Below are 22087 nucleotides of genomic sequence, written 5' to 3'. Positions count from 1 at the left end.
GAAGGTGCACATTATGTTTCTGTGACAGGAAATATTTTTTGGGGGGAGGTAGGTGCACATTATGTTTCTGTGATGTAACGCATATATAATAGCTTATGCAAATTAGCATGGCCGGTATTTTTTTGCAAGAAAGGTGGCAACCCTAACCGCTAGGTCTTACTTATACATATATAAACTACTAATTACCCAATAATCACATCACCTCTGACGTGACAAAGCACGTCCACTGAGCGTTAATAAGTTACAGATGGTTCCAATGTTAAACACACAGTCTATGTAAAGAAAAAGAAGAAAAAAAACGAGCTAAGATTATCATGTTATCAAAGAGGGGTTGCTGAAATTAGAATGTTGAAATAGAATACTGTAAATGCATTATATTATCAAAATTTCATATAAAAGTGAGATTTGCAACTCATTTAATTGTATGGTTATCAATCATTGCAGGAAGAATAAATAAAAGTACAAAATTGATTGAAAGATAAATACAGATAAATAAAATTGATTAAAATATAAATACAGTTAAATCACAAATATTGATCATGATTATAAGCCCTGTAAAGATGAAGCTACGTAATAAACATTAAATAGAGAACTCAAAAACTATTATGTTCCAGTCAGTTGGTACAAGAAAAAAAAGTCACAGCTGCCAACTGTAGATTTCTTATTTCCTAATTTTTTGGTGCATATTACATGGTTTACATGATCAAATAGAATTACCAGCTTTTTTACTTACTGTATTTACTCGATTATAAGATGAGGTTTTTTTCAGAGCAAATTTTCTGAAAAATACTCATCGTCTTATATTCATAGTCATCTTATAATCAGACCTCAAATAGAGGTCTGACTACAAGACTAAGATCCAGATCCCCTGCAGTGCTGCAAGGGGACCTGGATCCTCCTCTCTGGCAGCTGGGGGACATCTGTGCGATGCGCACAGGCAACCTCTGCTGCTGCCGGCACCTCTGCCAGGGCTTCTATGACGGAGTGCCGGCATGACATGACCTTGTGGTCCTCCACCATAGAAGCCCAGATGAAGTACCGGCCAGCAGCAGCGGAGGTTGTCTACGGGCATCGCGCAGACAACCTCTGCTGCCAGAGAGGAGGATCCCCCGCAGTGCTGCAGGAGACCTGAGTCCTGTCTGGCAGCCAGTGAACGCCTGTGCAATGCGCCGGGGCTTCTATGACGGAGCACTGGCGTGACCTTCCGGTGCTCAGTCATAGGAGCCCTGGCGGAAGTCCCGGGTAGCAGCGGAGGTTGTCTGCGCATATTGCTCAGATGTCCACTGGCTGCCCCCACTTTACACCAGGGAGTCCGGAGCACAGGGACAAGTCTAGGGATGCATCGGTAAGTCGCGAGGCATATAAGGAGGCAGATTGGCAAATAGGGGGAATAAGACATATCTGGGGGGAGTAGTAAATAGGGGGTATAAGACATATCAGGGGGCAGAGTGGTATATAGGGGGCAAAGTGGCATATCAGGGAGGCAGAGTTTCATATAGGGGGTATAAGGTATATCTGGGGGCAGAGTGGCATATAGGGGTATAAGGCAGTATATAGGGGCAAAGCGGCATATCAGGGAGGCAGAGTTGCATATAGGGGTATAAGGCATATCTGGGGGCAGAGTGACATTAAGGGGGGGATAAGGCATATCTGGGGGGCAGAGTAGCAAGCTCTTTATTCTATTTTTTGACTGAAACATGTCTCAAAAACTACTTTTACGAAATGTTGCCATCTTTAGCATTTATTTTCAAGATATAGAAAAGATATAATATAGATATAGATATAAAAAAACAAGAATTGAGTATGACACTGTGACGTGATTAATATACTGTTGTATAAAACACAAATTCAATACATTTCTTAATCTAATTTAAAGTTTTGCTTCATTTTATGGAAAGTAGGGTTCTAATTATCATTTGAAGGGCCTCCTACCAGCTAAAGGTTTGGTAGATTGCCAATGGGACCCTAATTACCATTGTGAAAAAAAAAACCCAAATCCTTAAGGTAATATAAAAATATAGTAAATATGTATTTTTGATTAAAAACATTTCTAAATTATTTAGTGTTTTTACTTAATTTCCCTGAATTCTTACCCTCCTCCCGTGAAACAATTATTTTTAACTATTCTCATTACCCTTGACTGTAGCATGATTATAAGAAAACACAGTCAGAGGGATCGAGTGAAACAGGTACAATGCAATGAAGTCTAATGCCCATTAGCAGCAGCAGATGGAAGGTAATTGCATCATCTATGCACAATAACTGACCGTTGACAGACACTCTGAAAACCCCCAATTAATGCATAATAAGCTAAGTGTATCAGGCAGACCAAAGACAAGACATGTGGAAATTGGGACTAAAATGAGTTGGTTGAGTTTTTGGTTCATTTTTGGCCCATTTGTTTTTGGGCAATGACTTTCGTTCTTTGCCCATTCGGTTTGGCTTAAAAATTTGGGGGCGATTTTAATTCGGGAACAAAATTCATTTGCCAGTGCCCACTTTCACTCACTCTATCACATACTCTCATTCTGCTTTACTCTCTCGCACTCTCTAAATGTTTCCCTACCTTCTCTGCTGACTTCCTTAAGCTTCTGCTAACCACTTCCGCTTCTACATCTTCTTCTTCTATCTTCAATATTTCTTCTCTCTTCTATCTTCAATCTTCTATCTTCATTCACATCTCTGCAGACATAACCTGGCTGGAACTTCCTCCAATCCCTGCATTAATCCCTGGTATTCTGTGCCACCCATCTGTCCACTTTTGTCTCTGGTCAGTGGTCACCTTGGTTATGGGGGTTCTGATTAGTCTTTACGTTACTAAGAGCTGAAATGTAATGTTTACTTTGCTTCTTTTTGTGAAGCAGGTTGATGTTGGTACCAACAGGCCCTGCGGTGGAATGTTACTCAATGACTTGCCATTCCGTGCCATGGACTCTGCTGTCCTTGTACATAAGCAGTACTTTCTCACGGGGTTCCAGAGACATACTGTAGAACAAAAATACCATGCATATTTGGGAATAGCATAATGAGGCACATCAATCCATTAGGATTCTTCATTTTGTTAATTTCCAGTAAAGATTTAAAACATTGAAGTAGACATCAAGCTATTTTTTAAGGAAAGGGTACCTAAAGGGTCCATAGAGATATCAATTATTGGGAATACTCACAAAACTATTTGTAAAATTAAGCCAGGATAGACACTAATGAAGGTAACAATACTTTAGCAGTTAATGAAAGAATTTGATAGATGTAAAGGTAACATTTCAAGAGTTTTGTGAAGAAAATGAACAAACTGTTTTGTGCATTACCAAGACACATATCAATGTGTCAACTCCAGACAGGGCACAATGTATTTTGTGACCCAGTCATGTCAAAGGCAGACAAAATAAAGTTACTGACTAGTTTTTTTTTTACAATTCTCTATTTTTTTGTGTGCCAGTAATAGGTAATAAGTAATAGGTCTCATCTTATGGGAATTTCATGCATCAATTAACTACAAATCCAACATTTTTATAGTTCTGACAAAATGACTCACAAACCAAACCAACGTTTTTTTCTAGATGTAGAGAGTGCCAAGAAAAACTGAAGATGATATCTAAGATAATATTTTTTTTAATCTACAAAGATGACAAACATAAATATATGTGGTTAAGTTGTATTTCGAGGAAACAGATGAGATTTCATTGGACATGGTGTGGAAAACCAAGTCAGTGAAGGAGAAGGAACAGTTGGAGATGCTGGTGGGAAATACGAGGAACCAAGTAGAATCATGTAGTGAGTTCATTACTGGAATAGCAGGTGTGACAATATACCTCTGTTACACTGACACATATAATTAATCTAATGAAAGAAACATCTGGCTTTGTCATGAATAATGGTTGGCTTCTCCATTTTATATAAACCTACCACAGATTTTTCCAGTGTCTGCAAATCTATCCTCAGTATGGAAGTACACACAAACAAATCTAATCATACACTATTACATTCTTATGTTTGGGAGTCCGAGTAAATGATTGACTATACAAAAACAACAAGAAAGAGTCTATTTTCATCTTAGATATTGGAGTCCATCATGAACGTCTTTGTCTTTTAACCCACCACTGGCTGCCTCTGCTAATATATGTGTACGCAGTAACAGGATATGTAAACAGTAATAGGATGTGTAAGCAGAATTAGCATGTGTAAGCAGTAAGCATATGTCCTGTACATGTGCATTAGCGCTCCCATTGAACCCAACGGGAACCAAGCTTCCATTAGGAGTAGAGGCAACCACATCACATTTATCATATGTAAACACTGATGTTTTGTTACCGTACACACAATACCAGTAACTAAAGGATACATGTAATACCCAGAAAATGGGCTCTAAAATACTCTAAACTATTAGCAGTAAAAATGCAAGTTTGGGGCTATAGGGATGTCAGGACCCAAGCCAGCAGGTCGGGTAGGAGCCTCTGTCTGTACTCCGAGAGAGAACAGTCTCACACCAGGCTGATATACAAGAATAGATTGTCCCTTACAAAAAATTACTGCAGTTTTTTGGACATGAGTTTTACTGCATTTGTACTTCACTGTACTGCAGTTGTACTGCACATTAACTGCACTTTTTTTTTATATTGCAAACCTACAGTTGTACTTCAATATACTGCAGCTTTATTGCATTTATACTTCTGTACAAAAATAACTGCAGTAAAACTGCAGTACAGTGAAGTACAAATGCAGTAAAACTGCAGTAAATGTGCAGTAATACTGCAGTAAAAGTGCAGTATTGCAGTTTTTTCATGTCCAAAAAACTGAAGTATTACTTCAGAAATTTTTTCGTAAGGGGTATTGATAAATAGGAACTGGACTGGTATATACAGTGGAGTAAAGCTTACACAGGATTCAGTTAATCGTAACACATGGAGTAGAAAGTCTTGCCGGACAGGCCTGGAACTGGAGACCCACTGGCAGGGCAGACTGCAGGAAGCCCACTGACAGGGCAGACGGCAGCAAGGACAGGGCAGACGGCAGCAAAGGCAGGGGAACTGTAGCAAAGGCAGGGCACATGGCTTGGAAGCGCTCAGGCAGGCCACACGGCTTGGAAGCGCTCAGGCAGGGCACACAGCTTGGAAGATAGGTAAGTCTGGTGCACGAATCAGGATCAAGTACATAGCCAAGGTCATACACAGGAAATCAGAACAGGAACACAGATCTTTAGCTGCAAGCAGACTAACAGTGACCCAACAGGGACCACATGCAAAGGCCCAGACTGAAGGGCAGAGCAGGTATATAAAGGCAGGGCTATACTCAGGTACACAAGGCTCAGCTGTCCCAAGTAATTGGAAATGGGTGCTCCAGAGAGGGAAGGGTGGCTGCTAGTGGCTGCAGGTAGACATGATTTCAAATAATTATTGCATGGTCCTGGCAGGCAGGGTGGACCCTGACAAGTGAACCCCAGTAATTATTATCTGATTTATATTATGCTTTTTCTGAACTATACTTGGATAGATGTTGAAATAACTAAATAACAAATAGGATCTTGGGAGTAATAGTCTCACAATAACCAGTGTTTGGTCATCCATATGCTGGTTGCAAATTCTAGTTGCAAAGTCTAGTTGGCAGATAAAGTTCATGTGAATTAAAGACTAACAAGCGTTAACAAATAGTGTTAATTGCCTTTCATATTTATCAGTTTGGTTTTCGAAGCCTACAGACTCCAAGGAGATGGTTAATAAAAATGGCCCCATTTTACGATATGTCATAATGAATAATTTATGCTGGTGACAGCCAAGATATAGTTCTAGAACTTTGAGTTGCATGATCCCTGGAAGGCACTGATTAAGCTATTTGTTCATCATGAAAGTTGTTGTGCAGGATAAAAAAATAGCTACGTGTGCCGGATAGAAGCATAAAAAATGAGAAATACATATTTAGTGATTGCGTACAGTACTAAAGCGGAAGCTGTGACTTTGTTTTGAAAACCAGACACAAAAAGCATTTAATAAATAGAAGCCATTAGTCACTGATGGTTTTTTCAAGGTTTTGCTTCTATTTAGCTTCAAATGTCACAATGATAAATCGTCACTGGTAATCTTTATTATATTGAGAACTGGATCTGAAGCGGAAATGCATTGTTAAATATAGAAATGGATCATGGGCACATAAATAGGACTCATTGGACCATGACATTTACACTATATGTGTCTTCTACAACTGGGGGACACAAACAAAACTCCTTGGTCCATGACGTTTACAGTTTACATATCCTCTACATAATCTACAACTAGTATTTGTGATAGGGAGTAGTTAATAATGGATTTTATTTTCATTGTATTAAATTTCAATTTCTAGCAAAATTGTAGCAAATATCATGGAGAAGATTGCACTCTAGAATTTAACCGGACAACTGGCAATTCCAGTTGATTGCCACTAAAAAAGACCAGCGCAAACAATATAATATATTTATTTTTTAGATTGTTAGCTCCCTTGCATAAATGAAAATGACAATATTCCTCTCTCTACCCTGATATTTGACCTTTCTGACAAGCATGTTCCACCTTATTCCATTCCCTGCCTCTAAGGTGTTTTTCAGATTCAGTTTCAGTGAAAACCCAAACCTTAGCTCCCAAAGTTAGGTTGAACTTTTTGGGAAGACCCCTATCAGATGTATGATTTTACTCAGCATTGCCCTTTTTTCCCCAACAATGTGAGCTGAATTCAACCAAGTATAATTCATTACACTGGCTCTTTATATGATTTATCTTCAGTCATGGCCTGATAAATTTGAGCTCTTGAGTGTGGGAGCTATGTTGGGATTGCTAAATGATCTACCTATATTAAAGCATTTTACGCAGGTAAATTAAGCCCTTTAATGTTGTTTTATTAATTTTCTTCCATTAAATCTGATAGCAGCAATATTGCACAATCAATAGAGTTAATCATGGTCGGAAACTTAATGCTACATAAGACTACAATGTTATGGAATCTCTGACATGGATGATAATGCAATAGCCAATAAAATTGATTGGCTAACTTTAATGCAGTTTACATTAATCTTTTGTAAAAAAAAAATAGCGCATTATTTCAACAGCTCCCTGTTATCTCTCTCTTTACACTTCCACACTTGGCAAACTAATTTCATGCTTTGGCTTTCAATACCACTTGCATGCTGATGACAACCAGATCTACCTATCCTCTTGCTGCCAGGTTTGCAAAAGCTTATATACCTGGAAGGGATATCTGTGTGGATGAATCCCTGATGAAGTATAAGGAAAGTTGGGATTCAAGTAGTAAATTCCTTCCCAACTTTCCAGGTATGGATTGGAGATCTATAAGTTCTGGGCAGTAGCGTACCTAGTGGGGGCAGGGGGGGGTGGTCCGCACCGTGTGCCGCTCATCATGGGGGTGCCAACTTGCCCGCACCGGACACCCCTCCAGAGACGGACAGTAATGTCCGCTGCTGGAGGAGCAGGCTCGGTTGGGGAGATCAAGGATCTCCCTTTAACCGGCTTCAAATCACTCAAGGGAGCCGGAGGTCTGTTAAAGACCTCCGATACCGCTCCCTTGTGACGTGCGCGGCAACTGCTGCTGTGCGCCGGGGTTTGTTGTCAGATCCCGGCGCACAACACTGAAGCTGCGCCCACCGCCGTCCGTGCCCTCTGAACCGGAAGAAGACTGAAGAAAACAGAAGAAGAGCGAAGAAGAGGAAAAGGAGCTGACTGCTGAAAGGAGAAAAGAAACAGAGAAAAGGTAGGAAAGCATTCAGTTAAAGTGAGAAGGGAGGGGGGTAGATAGTGAGACGGGGGGGTAGAAAGTATATTGGAATAAATAAACAGTGAGAATGAGTGAGAGAATAAATGAATGTGTGAATGCATTGTGAGAATGAGTGAGAGAATGGATGAATTGTCTGAATGAGGGATATAATTAATGAGTTTGTGAGAATGCATTAATGTTAGCAATCATACTCCTATCATGCCAAGTCAGCTAGTACATGCTGGAATCTGGGTATGCCTAGGCATGATAGGAGTGTGATTGATGTTAACAATCATATATATATATATATATTAATATTGTTATTAAATTTTTTTGTCCTTTTTTGGTGTTTTACTTACCTTTAAATACAAGTGTGAGATTTTTCTTTTATGGTGGGGAGTCATATTCGGTTTCGGACAGGTAAATGCTGCATTTTCATTCCAGAATTCATTTTGGTGCATCCATACTAGTAAGACAGACAGTGAAGTGGTAGGCCTACACCACATCAATGTTTGGCTTAGTATATAGTGATTGGAGTTATGCTGCACTATTGTTAATGTCTGGCTCAATGTATAGTGATAGGGATTACGCTGTACCACCATCAATGTCTGCCTCTGTATATAGTGGTAGGTGTTATGCTGTACAACCGTCAATGTCTGCCTCAGTATATAGTGATAGGTGTTATGCTGTACCACCGTCAATGTCTGCCTCAGTATATAATGATAACAGTAATGCTGTAGCACCTTCAGTGTCTGCGCCAGTATAAAGATAGAAGCTATGCAGTTTTAAAGTGTGTGTATGTGTGTGGGGGGGTGCCACATATGGGATCCGCCCCAGGTGCCAAATACTCTAGGTATGCCCCTGGTTCTGGGTATTCTCGGACCTTCCAGGTATACGAGGCAAAGGATAGCCACTTTGACCCTTCAGGTTGCACAGATGGTCTGGGAACCGGTGCCAATATTATTTGGGACTTAATATCCCTCCTCATAACAACGGGTGCCACTTTTTTGTAAATAATGTCTACACAAGTGTCCCTCTGTTCAAGTTACTGCATTGTTTTAATACAGTAGCTTGTGATGCTTCAGGTTGAAACAGCATAGGTAAAATACCACCATTTGAAATACCCTGGGGTGTCTAGTTTTTAAACAAGTATGGTTTGAATGGTGTATATTGCCTTTAGCTACCAAACTACACAAACCTATGGATGGATTGTATCACTGTACTCAGGACACGTTGCTATAAAAATATTAGGGTGATGTAGGGTGACATATATCAGGAGCTGTGAATTTATACCACACGCTTTGACAAAGGCTGGTGGTAGAATTATTGCATGGGAAGTGTTAAAACCCCACCATTTGACATACCCAGAGGTAAATTGAACTGACTGGCTGCAAAGATGTCCCAAATAGGACATGGGCGCAGTATGACCAGATAAAAAAATAAATAGCATGTCTTGAAATAGCAATAGGCTACTTGTACGTAATGTATCCTTTGACCACACTAACAATTTCAAACAGACCTATAATGCCGAAAAAACTCCAGAAAGATTCAAAGCTTGCAGCCACTTTTATAGCCAGTTTTTGAGGTTTTAAATGAGACTATATATATTTAATATTTTTCTTATTAAATGTACACCTTGGTTTCTGTTAGCCTTTTTTAAATAGAAAGAGTCATCAATGAGCGCAGGATCATGCTTACACTAGTTATATACATTTTTATTTAACCAATCTCAGAGTTTTATAGTTGTAACACAACATGCAGCAAATAGTTGAAAATTCCACTGGGAATCTATCCATTTCTAGTTAGTAGGACAGGTAGATTGAGGGCAAGCCTGGGGACACAGCTAAAGATTTAAAAGTTTAATTCTCCAACTAGGAAATATAAATAAAGTTAATCAATGCCTGGAAGTAACAACATTCAATTGCCTCTGAAAACCTAGCTCAGCTAAGCTTAATAGGTCCCACAGGACAAAGCTTGGCAAAGTTTCACCCTAAGTTCAGATGATGAAGCCCTTAGGCTGTATCATGATATTGGTTCTGATATCAGGATAAGGTCAAAAAAGTTAAATAAGTTCAAGAATGGTTTATAGAGTTTCCTTGAATCTTCCTGTTGTGAATGGCAATTTTTGGCTTTCAAATACCTTTCGGGATTTTGTACATATGACTCATATGACTTGTAGCCATAGAGGTACTTTGCCCTTTGTCAGTAGATGTTGTTACAGGAAATGTCCTATTTGTACTTTCACTTTTGAAAATCAGGACTTGTACTGTAAAAACTTTTATAATGTTAAAACAATGCACTTGATTGCTATTTTACTACATGACATGCATCCTCACATTCAGGGGAGGCCTGGAAGCCTAAGGCCTGGGGGGGGGGATCTAGTCAAGTGGCACGTTGCGCCACCAAATTAGCCCACACTGGGAAGCTACGTTTCATTGAGAGAGCCATGAATGCCAAAATGTACTGTGACATACTGAAGCAGAGCATGATCCCCTCCCTTTGGATACTGGGCCGCAGGGCAGTATTCCAACATGATTGGAATCAGGACGACCACTGCCTTGCTAAAGAAGCTGATGGTAAAGGTGATGGACTGGCCAAGCATGTCTCCAGACCGAAACCCTATTGAGCATCTGTGGGGCATCCTCAAACGGAAGGTGGGGAGCACAATGTCTCTAACATCTACCAGCTCTGTGATGTCGTCATGGAGGAGTGGAAGAGGACTCCAGTGGCAACCTGTGAAGCTCTGGTGAACTCCATGCCCAAGAGGGTTAAAGCAGTGTTGGAAAATAATGGTGGCCACACAAAATATTGACACTTTGGGCCCAATTTGGACATTTCCACTTAGGGGTGTACTCACTTTTGTTGCTAAGATTTAGACATTAATGGCTGTGTGTTGAGTTATGTTTCAGGGAACAGCAAATTGACACTGTTATACAGGCTGTGCACTCACTACTTTACATTGTAGCAGAGTGTCATTTCTTCAGTCTTGTCACGTGAAAAGATACAATAAAATATTTACAAAAATGTGAGGGGTGTACTCACTTTTGTCAGATACTGTATATTGTTATAAAAAAATTACAAGAACAAATAAAACTTTAGTATGCACAGCTGATCTAGGAAAGAACTAAAACTGTGCTTGCAAATACAGATTGTTCTGTACAATGAAAAAACAAAAAAATGAAATATACATTTTTTGGACTAATTGATGAATTTTGCGTTAGTACTGTCTTTTTTTTTTGTAGACAAGAGTAATGGTAAGAAGTACTCAACAGAATCTTTAACAGAGACTCAGCCGCCAGCAGTGTGCAATTCATCTTGCACATTGTACTTGGTTGGTTCATGCATCTGTAAGCACACTATCATAGCTCTGGATCAGATACTTCTGCATAAGTATTCTAAGTGGACATCTAAAAATGTATATGTATCAATGAAGCATGCAAAAATATATAGAATGCTTTTATAAAAAATGAACATAAGCCATTTAATTTTAAGACATATAATCATTTCACATGTAAAGTGCTGCCCTCACGAATGTGGGATGTGTAAACCCACAGAAAGGAATTAATTACTCAGTTATATACTCCATATCATGTATGACAGCACTTCACATATGTGATTACTCTTGCATGATGCTGCAATTTCAAACATCTGATGCAGCAGTAAGATGGCAGCTTCCAGCTCAACAGGAAATAGCAAAGGCAGTGTTGAAAAATTAATATAAAGGATAAAAAACATGATTAATATGTTTTTAATTGCTTTAAGGAGCAAGCATAATCTGGAATGTAACATCCTTTTTCTGCAAAATTAGTGAGGTGACCATTCAAGGACTGGAACCTTCTGGGGCATATAAAGCCAAGTAACCCCCTGTGCCACCATAATGAACACATATACGAGACAAATACATTTATTTACTAACACACGCTCTAACACCCACAAACTCGCATGGTGTGAACTGCCACGCTACTACTGTAGGGTCATGGGGTTCAAATATGGCCATGTTTGGAGAATTATGACCAGACTTCTGTGCAGCTGTCAGCCTGCCCCAGGAGGTGGCTCGCTTTAACTGCTTTGCAATAGTGTTGTTGTTTCTGCCAAAATAAAAGTTTGATAACATTGAGGTTTATGGAGATGGTAAAGTGTGAGGACCAAATATTTGGCTTGTGATTAAATGCTGTGGAGCTAACAATTTTGGCTTCAGCAACATACTGGATTGTGCAATCACTCAAATTGTATTAAAGTTTGTTTAATTTCACAATTTTATTGCCATCTCAACCCTCAAGCTCAATATATTAGCTGGCTCTGTCTACTGATATTTGTTGCAGATTGCCCCAGGAAACATTTTTTGTCCTTTGGTGTCACACGGCTCATATTTTATATTTGACTCAGGCTTTACAGAGAAGCACAGCGTCTCTCTCTCACTTCCCAATCACCAGCTCCCTTCCTCTCTCTCCCTCCCTATCATCCTCTCTCTCTCGCGCTCTCTCCCTTAGTCCTTTCTTTTTACGATCTCCATAAAACTGTACCTGCAATGCAGTATCAAAGAGGGGAGTAGAATGAAGCTGCCTGCAGCAAGGCCAGGTGTGCGAGGGAATTTTGGCGAAAGCATTTCTGAATAGCCAAGGGACATATACTCATTTTACCATGACGTCTACCATATAGTGAATGACTGATCATTAGGAAAGGAGGGGGTGGGGGTTCAGAGAACTACCTGTGAAAACAATTTTGAGAATGGGGTGGGTCACCTAACACTTTGAGTGTCTCAATAACACAACTTGTTCTGCAATAACTCCAACAGTTTCCTCGCATGTACAGAGTTAAACAATGTCACTCTTCCAGTCTGGTTACTGACTTATGGACTAAGTTGTATTCGATTTATAGTCTGGTCTGTGGGGTGCTCAGTTTTTGCATACCCCCAAGTTCCCCTGTTTAGGAGGGAGAATACCTCATTTGAACACAGTACCTCTGCACCGCCTTCCTCCCCTGATTTCTTTCTTTTCTAAGATATTTGATGGACATATTGTTCTACAATTCTGTGTGTTTGTATATAAAATAGTGTAAATGAAATACCTTATTCTTCTCAGCAACGCCATGAACAACCATGTCCACTAAGATGTCCACTTAGAATACTTATGTAGCTTAATTAGGGTTTTTTTTGCCTTCTTTTGGATCAAGAATAGAAAGGTTAGGTAGAAGGGTTGAACTTGATGGACTTAGGTCTTTTTTTCCACCTTATGAACTATGTAACTATGTAACTATGTAACCATCAATAGGTTGCAAAGGCATATAAAGTCTTGTGAAGGCCCTGTCCCCAGCCATGCCTCTAACCCTAAAACAAAGTATCATTAATTAACTTTTTTGCACAATTTACTTGAACCATAAGAGTAACCCTATGTTACATAAAAATGATGTACCTAGAGCCATCTATGATCTAGATGCAGCAATGATGTCAAAATATTAATTTTGAGTTTGCCTCCCTTCATCTTAAGAATGACTCTGAAAACACTGATGATTTGTGCTTACTACTCTCATTATCCAGCTAATCAACTTCTCTGCCAAACTTCTCTGCCTTATTGCTCCATATCTCTGTATGCAGTAAAGACGAGATGCAGAAAAGTTCATTTTGCCAGTAAGCTCATAGTTTACACGGCTTCTTCACATCACACTAATGGGGACACGTGGGCATATATGTGTTGAAGTATTGCTTCAAGTGGCCCAAAGTAGGAGCATCCGACACCAAAGTCCAAAGCAACAACAGAAGCTAGTATATAATCTCGTATCCATCATAAAATAATTTGTCGTGCTTGCACTATTGTGTTTTGGGAGGCTGTGGCAGGTGATTCACATAACAAGCATTTTCAACAGCGCCAACCCGTGCAAATTGCTTGCTGCTTTGATTCTGTAAGAGAACGGAGCTAGGGGACAAGGAGAAGTCTTCGGCATAATTAGGCTTCATGTTCACTGTCACGGGGGTTAAAATGTTTTGTTTTACAGCATAAATGCTTGCTTAACAACTGATAAATACATATGAAACAACAAGCTGAGAATTAACTCCTAGCGTGATGATTAAATATCTTTTTAATTTCTCCAGTTTTTCACTAATTAACTGTATTACATGAATTTTCAGTCCTAAAAAGTGTGTGTGTGGGGGGGGTGTCATGGGGCACACAATGTTGTGCAGCACAACCAGCAGCAGCATACATTAATACTCTTAATATTATGCCAGATATAAAATCACCAGAGAGAATTTTTGCACATCAGAATATATTTGGCTTGCCTTCTCCTCCTACGCACCATGATAAATGGCCACTCCATTTCCCTCATGCATTAATCCAAAACATTATTAATTCCAAGGTTGTGCGCAGGACGGATCACTGCCACATAACCAGTTCAATGACTTATTTAGCACGTACTAATAGTGCTTTGCAAAGGGAACACTGACGGATTCAAGATTTTGACGGTACAGCTTCTTCTGAAATCCGCATGCAAAAGATTTTTGGTAAAAGCCAATTTTAAGTACAATCATACCAGGTGTACCATGGTAACCGAACAGGGTAAGTATTGTAGTTCCATAATTTGTAGCTCTCCATTGTCCCTAGTAGTTGGAGAAGGTTGGTTTTATATTTAAGATATTTTAACTTGACACATATATCTATACATATGGCACAGTATACTGTATCTGTCACATATGTCAGGGGAAGCTCATTGGGACACGTCCACTATAACCCTTATTGCTGCCTTCTTTGGTGGAACCATCTATAGCTGGGTGAGCCGGCCATAGCACCATACCTGGGCTAGCCTACCCTTTCATTAGGAGGCAGGAAGGTGTGTGTTAAGACGGCAATGCTAACCACACATGGGGTAGTTTTTTTAGATCTCAAAAGAAGCATGACACTTTTGAGATCCACTGATCTATTGCCATACAGGAGAACTGCCCAGGCATATTCCAGATGATTTGATATCACATCCGATTCGTGGGCTTTCAGGGAAGACTTTGATGTCCGTAGGTGTCTAGCAGGTTCTGCCCACTGTCCGCCTTTAAAATATGAAACCATCTTCTCACTTGTTCCTCCAACCTAGTAAGAGTGTACTACAGTTACAATAAAGTGTAAAGAAAGCACAGAGGGTGTAATTTTAAGTATTCCAAGAGAATACATGACTGACGTAGCATCAATGTCAGGGCCTTCCTCTCCCCGCACCCCCCACAAATAAAGAGAAACACAAGGATAATCATTAACATTGTTCTTTCAGTCATGTGAACACTTAGCTCAATTATTTCACCTGGGACTTTCTTTTACAGCTATCATTTGGTCACAAAAATACCAAAAAATCTTGGTATAGCCCTGTCCCCAGGTCATGCCTCTATCCAGACCCTCTGCGTCCCTCTTCGGCCATTTGAAATGTTGGGAGGCATGAACCCAATGGTTCTAGGGTGCCCTCTAGTGCCCTAGGCACACAATGTTTCAGTGCACTCCTCTTGGATGCCCTTGTTTGCTAACATAGGAAAAATCTCATGATGGCACCTCCTAACAGCTCAGCAGCTACCTAGTCTCCCTATATGAGGGCCCAGGAAACAAATCAATGCTGTTAAACCAAAGAAATAAATTCCGCTGTCTGATGGACTCAGGCTTTCTTCTATTCTTTTTCGCTTCTGTGATATAGTGTTGTTACATAATCTAATTACTAAAGCCCATTTATCAGAGCTGATGGATATATTAATATATTATATAAAATAATATATAAATATAAATAAGTAATGGCAAAAAATAATACATTTCTTGAAATTCAATTACAGATACATGAACATTTTCCCAGTTAGATCATTTATTTCGAGATTAAGCAACTCTTTAGATATCCAAGATGCTGGAGGACCATCATACATCAAAAGGGATTTCGAAAGCAAGCACATTTAGAGAAAAACGACCACAGAAAGTACTTTGTTGTAAATATGTACTGTTCCTCTTTTCCTGTGATTGTCGTGTGTGTATTACCAATGTGACTATTGAGCAATCAAATGGATACGCATCTAGTGTGTCAATAGGGGAGAATGTCCAAATATGCCATTCTTACAGGGCCATGGTAGGTAAAAGGAAGATTTAGCGGTAGCTCCATCCACCCCTGCCTATGTCCTGCCATTCTGCCCAATGCTCTACCCCTTCTATATGAATAATGCCAATTTTTACACATCATCTGACCAGTTCAATATACCAAATCTCCCACTGGTAGTGTGTGTACTTGCCATGTGAATTTTTGTGCTTGAGCTATGGGTGCAAAGAATTTTCAAGTTCTTTTGAGGATTCTTCAAAAGATTGCTCTTCAGGCATGGGTGCCTACGACAACGAGCTCTAGAACAGCAAAGAAGCATTGGTGGAGCAGGACCCTCTGGTAATATCGCGTTATTTTCCCATAGTAATATTGCAGCCACGTGCAGCTCTAAAGAACAGCTACAAGAAAGGTAAGAAAGGTAAGGGTGAGGTGTGAGAGATGTAGTGTGAGAGGTGAGAGAGATGTGGTGTAAGAGGTGAGATGTTGAGGTGAGGTGTGAGAGGTGTAAGTATTTTAGTGTAAGTGGGTTTTAGAATGAGTGTGTATGGTAATATGAGTATATATGTGTGTGTTAGTGTGAGTTTGTGTATGTGGTAAAGTGAGTGTGTGTGCTGGTGTGTATGTTACCAGAGGTGGGACAAGGGGCCAAAAGGCCACTTAGCTGTATCTGCCCACCAGGCCAGAAGGTGCCAGGAAGTCTAACACCTGGATTGTTAGGCATTGAGGTGGTAGGGTCCCACCATGGTTCCCTTTCCTGTTATCAAGTAAATGCATGCGGTATATGTCAGAAACACATTTTGCCTTGGAGTCTAGAAACCTCTAGCCCTAAAAAGACTTTACTGCCCTACCAAAAAGATTAAAATGTACAAAGAAACAAATATTTTTCCTCCATTGGACTGTCATTGAACTGTATTACCTTCATTTTTCTCTTTGTAACGAGGCACGGCCATTAGAACAGAGATACAATTTTCCAATTTTGTACATAAAATTGCTTTCACGTAACAGCCCCATTGGTTTAATGGTAAGAAAAAAATAGGTTTGCAACCTACAATTGCAAACAAAAGAAACATATATATAATTTACAGAAATAATGTATTTTTTCTTGCTGGAAAATGTGACCTTCAAGTACAAAAGGTGACTACGCCGAGCATTATGGAGAGGTTTTTTTGTAATCTTGGAGACCTGTTTAGTACAGTTCATTGTGCACCTGCAGAAATAATATATGAAAATGAATTCACCTGGAGCTGTTCTCTTTCCCACATACATATCAAGTAGCTTCATCCCAGCTTCATTGCGCCGGAGACGGTTTTAGACCAAAACTCCCAACAACATTAAAATAGCTAATTTCGATTATTTTCTGGTTTCTGATGTGTTGTGTCGTAAAGTTTGGATATTGCCAAGGGCATGTATGTGTTATCCAGGAAACAAATTTGTCGACATTTAGTTTAATTGTGTATGCACACCCATTTAAACCGTGGTCTTCACCGTTAAAACATTAGGATTTAATTCATGTAATAAAACTGTACTGTAGTTTGTATTTTTTTTTTTAAATCACTCTAATTATTTTGGAGCTATTTAGTTTTATTTCTTATAGCGTTTCAATATGATGTCTGGATCAATCAACAACAATCAGGAACTTAATATCAGGAAAGGTAATTCAATAGGGTGGAATAACAATATAGATCCTTGGAAAAGGATGGTTGCTTTAGTGGTAGATTGGACGCTACTTTTCATAAGTTTGAGGTCACTTAGCTATTTTCATGGAAAACAAGGAGATTTTTAGCTGTAACATAATAGCGAAAGGGTTTTCTAACGATCGGTTACCCTTTTAAACTTAAACTTGAATTAGCCAATACAATGTGCCATTGGAACACAGGAGTGATGGGAGTGATAAAGGCCTATGCACATATATGAAGATATTCCATTAAAAATCAGTCGTTTCTAACCACAATAGTCATTTATAACATTAACAATGCCAGCACTGTATTTCTGATCCATTTCATGGTATTTTAATGGACAGAATGTGCTTTCCTTCCAAAAACCACTTCTTAAGGTGCCAGGTACAGCATGTTATGGAGGCTTTGCTGGCTAGTATAAATGGATTGCTTGGGGCTACCACCCTCTCCCCAAGACGTGCCATCTTACCGTAGTTTATTGAAATGTTAAATGCAATGGGAAAAGTGAAAGACCCACTTTCAAAGGCAAAGAAAAGGGGCACAATTTATTGATCAGGCTCCGTGTCCTACAGGACCTCGAAGTCTGCAAACAGGCCATCATTTTTGTGTATCCCAGTTTGACCACATGCATTAAACTAAATCGAGTGGTTTAAATTCATTAAACTACTTGTTTTGAGGTAAGGATACACAGAATGACTGGGCTCTTTTTAAGTTTTGCAGCCCTGCCACAAAGACAGAATGGGTAAGGCTTCATCTTAAGAAGCCGGGTCGATGATCTCCAAACTTTACATACTAGCCTAAAATGTCTCAGTATCAAGAACTGTAGTAAATAATATAATACAAGCTCGAAAGACATACTTTGACCTCTCACGGAAAAGACCCATTCAGGGCACAGCCCAATCCGCTAGTCCAAAAACTCAAACCCCGTGGTGAGGCCGTGGTGAGGCTTAAATAAGGGTGTTATACATGTAAAGGAATACATCATTTGCTCGATTTACTAAATAAGTGTGAGTTCAACCCTCAGGTGATAACTGCAATCATCCAGTTTTAAAATAGATTTGAATTATTGGAGCTTAAAAATATTGCCTGTAGTACGTGTTAGCATTTATGAAATGGTTCAGCAAAACAAAATAAATCCGGCATTCTTTGTCTTGGGATTTTTGTTATCATTAAAAAAAGTTGCTGTCAAAAGCATTCAAGATATATGATTATTATATTTTATTTGTATAACGCCACCAATTTACGGAGCACTTATACAAAGGGTATGACAAAACTAGAATCGACAGACTAAGACAAACCGCTACATTAGGTAAACAGTTTACAATCTACAGAAAATGGGGTGTAGAAAAAACCCAGGTATAAAGAGGGATAAAATAGTGCCACGGCTGAATGTGGGAGTTGTTCCATGGGAAGATAAAATACGTTGCAGCTGAACAGGTTGTATGCTGAAAAAGTCTTAAGTGTTGTAAGGACTTACCTTTCCGAATTGTGGGGTGTGCCAGGATACACCGTCACTGCCAACGCTCCGTGTGAGAGCGTGCTGCTGTGGGACCTTGCTGGTGAGGCACGTCAACGTCATTATAGGATCTCCCACACAACAGCGAGTGGATGGCACACGCGTGTATGACGTTGGTGGAACCTATTATGCGCCGTTATCTCCCAATTCACCTTAGAGGAACCCATAATCGCTACTCTTGGTTGGCGTAAGCATTATTTCTTCTGCATGTCATTTGATGTTTTGATGGTTTTGACCCAGCTTTCCTGTTGGCCTTGATTTTGGCTCCTGATTTGTTTCTGCGCTCCTGATTTTTTGCTTCTTAATCCGGCTTAAGTAATTCTGATTTCTTGAGTATTCTTATTTTTGGACTATTGCTGTCCTCGTGTGATTTCCTCTACAGCCCAATCTCTGCTCCTGGGATCCAAACCTACTACTTCTTACAGTTGTGAGGTTCTTCTTGAATTTCAAGCAGGAGGATGAGATCTAGAGGTTAGGTGGAAGTGAGTGGTGACTACACTATGTAATGAAACATCTAGCTTCAAGTTTTCATGCTATATCATAGTCAAGGTGGCTGAAAGTACGGGTATGGTTACATATTAACTAGCTAATAGAAGTTCTCATGTTCTCCATTATTATCCTTAAATTCCTTATCACTTCAGTTTATTTATTTGAATTTCACTTTTTTTTCCATAGCATGAACACATGGCCAACTGGCAATGCTCTGCAGCTGACCAATGAAAAGTTGGGCAGGTGGTCATGTCTCTGGCCTTGCTTTTTTCCCCACGTCCTGCCACACCACCATAAGCAGATATCCTCATGTTGAGGGGTATCCAGATCTGTGAACCAGATCTGACTTCATATGAGCACTTTTCAAGCAACACGGAGCTTTACACGAAGATGCACAACACATACACACAAACAAGGAACAAACAAAAGACATCCATGAAAACATTCATGGACTGTCATTTGGAGTAGAACTAAAGTAGACACCAAAGAAATAAGTATATTAAGCCAGTTTTAATCATTCATCTTTGGCTTGTTTGAAAATGATGTGCGAATATTGGCCATCTGCCTCTTTTCACTTCCATTTAGCCCTGACAAGTAGAAAAGTATGATGTTCGACACATCAAAGGACAATGAATGGGGCCCTGAATTGAGCTTTGCATTATGTAGGGCCATTTGGGTGATATGAAATCTCAACTCTCCAACTTTAATGAATAAACCCCAACGATATATACATTTTCAGCCTGCCATAATCCAACATGGAGAGCATGTTCCTAAAATTAGGAAAGTAAATGCAAACTGGTTAACTGGATTCTTCCTATTTTGGAGCTATGATAAATGTTACCGCTGCTTGAGGCTTGAAGTTACGATATGACAGTATGTATTTCATTGGAGAAAAACGCAAATAAAGATACACAGGGAGTCATAAAACTCAATTTTGTTGCAAAGTTTAACCCCTTAATAACAAAGCCCGTACATGTACGGGCTCAAAAAGCATTGTTTTCAATGGTTTTAGGAACCGCCCATTGTCCTTAAGGGGTTAAAAAGTAACTTATGGAATCGCTAAATAATAAGGGGCATCTCATTGGCTGCTATGGTTGTAAGACCACCTTTAAAACTTTGCACCAAAATCATTATTGATGATCTGTTCAATTAGAGCAAATGTTTGTAGATGAAGATGTGTATGATTGTTGCTGTATGTTATGTGTTCAGATGTCTCTGATGTATTATTTCTTGCAAACATCCCAGGTCAGACAATAGATATGAGTCAATATGATTTCAATCTCATAAAGCGGGAAAGAGAAAGGCAGTAAAATGTATAGGAACTACTGCATTTGTGAGTCATAGAGGTGACCTTCAAATGAAAGAAAAAAGAAAACAGAAAAAAGTTGATAATGCATAAAGCAGAGGCAAATATACCGTTGGAAACCGCATGCTTCTGCTATTTTTATTTTAATGAAAGGACAATATTTTATTACCTTCCTAATTAAAATATTTAAATGAGTTTCACAGATGCTGTTTCACATACAGTGCCAGACTGGGGAGGACAAAGCCGGCCCTGGTACTTTAAGGCCTGCGGCCACCTAATGACGGAAAGTGCGGCTGACAGGTGGATTTGACAGACCGCTTGTTATGTTTTCATGCCCATGTAGCGTGTGGCCAGGCATATCCAGCCAGCTGCAGCGGCAGATTGGGTGAGTACGGGGCACTCTCGGTCAGTGGCCCACCGGGCATTTGCCAGATGGCCAGTTCAAGCCTGTATATGTCTGAATGTAACATTTTAATAACTAAATACAACATTATAAATATCACTCCTAGTATTGGTGAATGCCCAATCCCTTCCCAGAAATAATTCCTTATTCATGTCAAATTTTGCCGTATAATCATTGCCCGAAACGCTTGATTGTTACGCGACATAAAAACAGGTTCTGATAGGTTACATTTTTTTCAAACGTTTCTGTGTTATTTTTATGTGATTAACCCTTCAGATGTAAAAAAAAAAAAAAATCAGGTTAATTAGCTTAAGATACTAGCGGGTTCCTTCCATTTATAATTTGTGGACCAATATCTTTAGCCAGTAGTAGAAACCAAAAGCTGCATGGAGAAGCTTTCTTTGGAGGACTAGCTGATTGCATTAATAATATTTAATTTCACCTTGAAATTAAATAAAGACCACGGGGGTCAAAACAAGCCAAAGTGGGCCCTGACTGGGATGCCGAGTAGGTCTACGCACGTTGACATTTTTTGAATTTTGGGGGTAAAGGCAGTTATTTAAGGGCAGGTGTTGCTAGGTTAGGGGCCATGCTTTGCGTTGCCTTGCCCATTGTAGTTTGTCCCTCCTTGGTTTGTTGGTTTGTTTAGGCGGTATGTATTTTTTGTCACATTTGTAGGGTGGAAGTTTACCAGGTATCTAGGTGGTGGATGCTCTGGATTGAGCATTTGTGGCACATTTGGTGGAAGGTTCTTGGCAGGTGGAGCGTAGAACCTCGGGTCTGGGATTGGGCATCCGTGTTTGCCCTTCCCTGTTTTGGATAACTTGGTATGCTTGGTCAGATTTTAAATATTTGTGTTAATTATGGTATTTGTTGGTAAATGTTGCCTTGGTAACGCACGTAGGTTTAGTTCTAGGGTG

At 39.6% G+C, this 22087-nt stretch overlaps 1 protein-coding gene across 1 annotated transcript in view; it reads right to left on the bottom strand.

Moving 5' to 3' along the window:
* GLRA1 (glycine receptor alpha 1) overlaps positions 1-19032 on the bottom strand; it is a 77907-nt gene extending 58875 nt beyond the window's left edge. The window contains exons 1-2 of the mRNA XM_053462199.1: positions 18931-19032; positions 12154-12257 (exon numbers count right to left, since the gene is read on the bottom strand). Coding sequence (XP_053318174.1) covers positions 12154-12257; positions 18931-19032 — 206 coding nt within the window. The remainder of the gene's footprint in view (positions 1-12153; positions 12258-18930) is intronic.
* Positions 19033-22087: the final 3055 nt, after the last annotated feature.

The sequence above is a fragment of the Spea bombifrons genome, chromosome 4 (genome assembly GCF_027358695.1).
Source record: "Spea bombifrons isolate aSpeBom1 chromosome 4, aSpeBom1.2.pri, whole genome shotgun sequence".
Classification (NCBI taxonomy): Eukaryota; Metazoa; Chordata; class Amphibia; order Anura; family Pelobatidae; genus Spea; species Spea bombifrons.
This window is presented reverse-complemented; position numbering and strand designations above follow the sequence as displayed.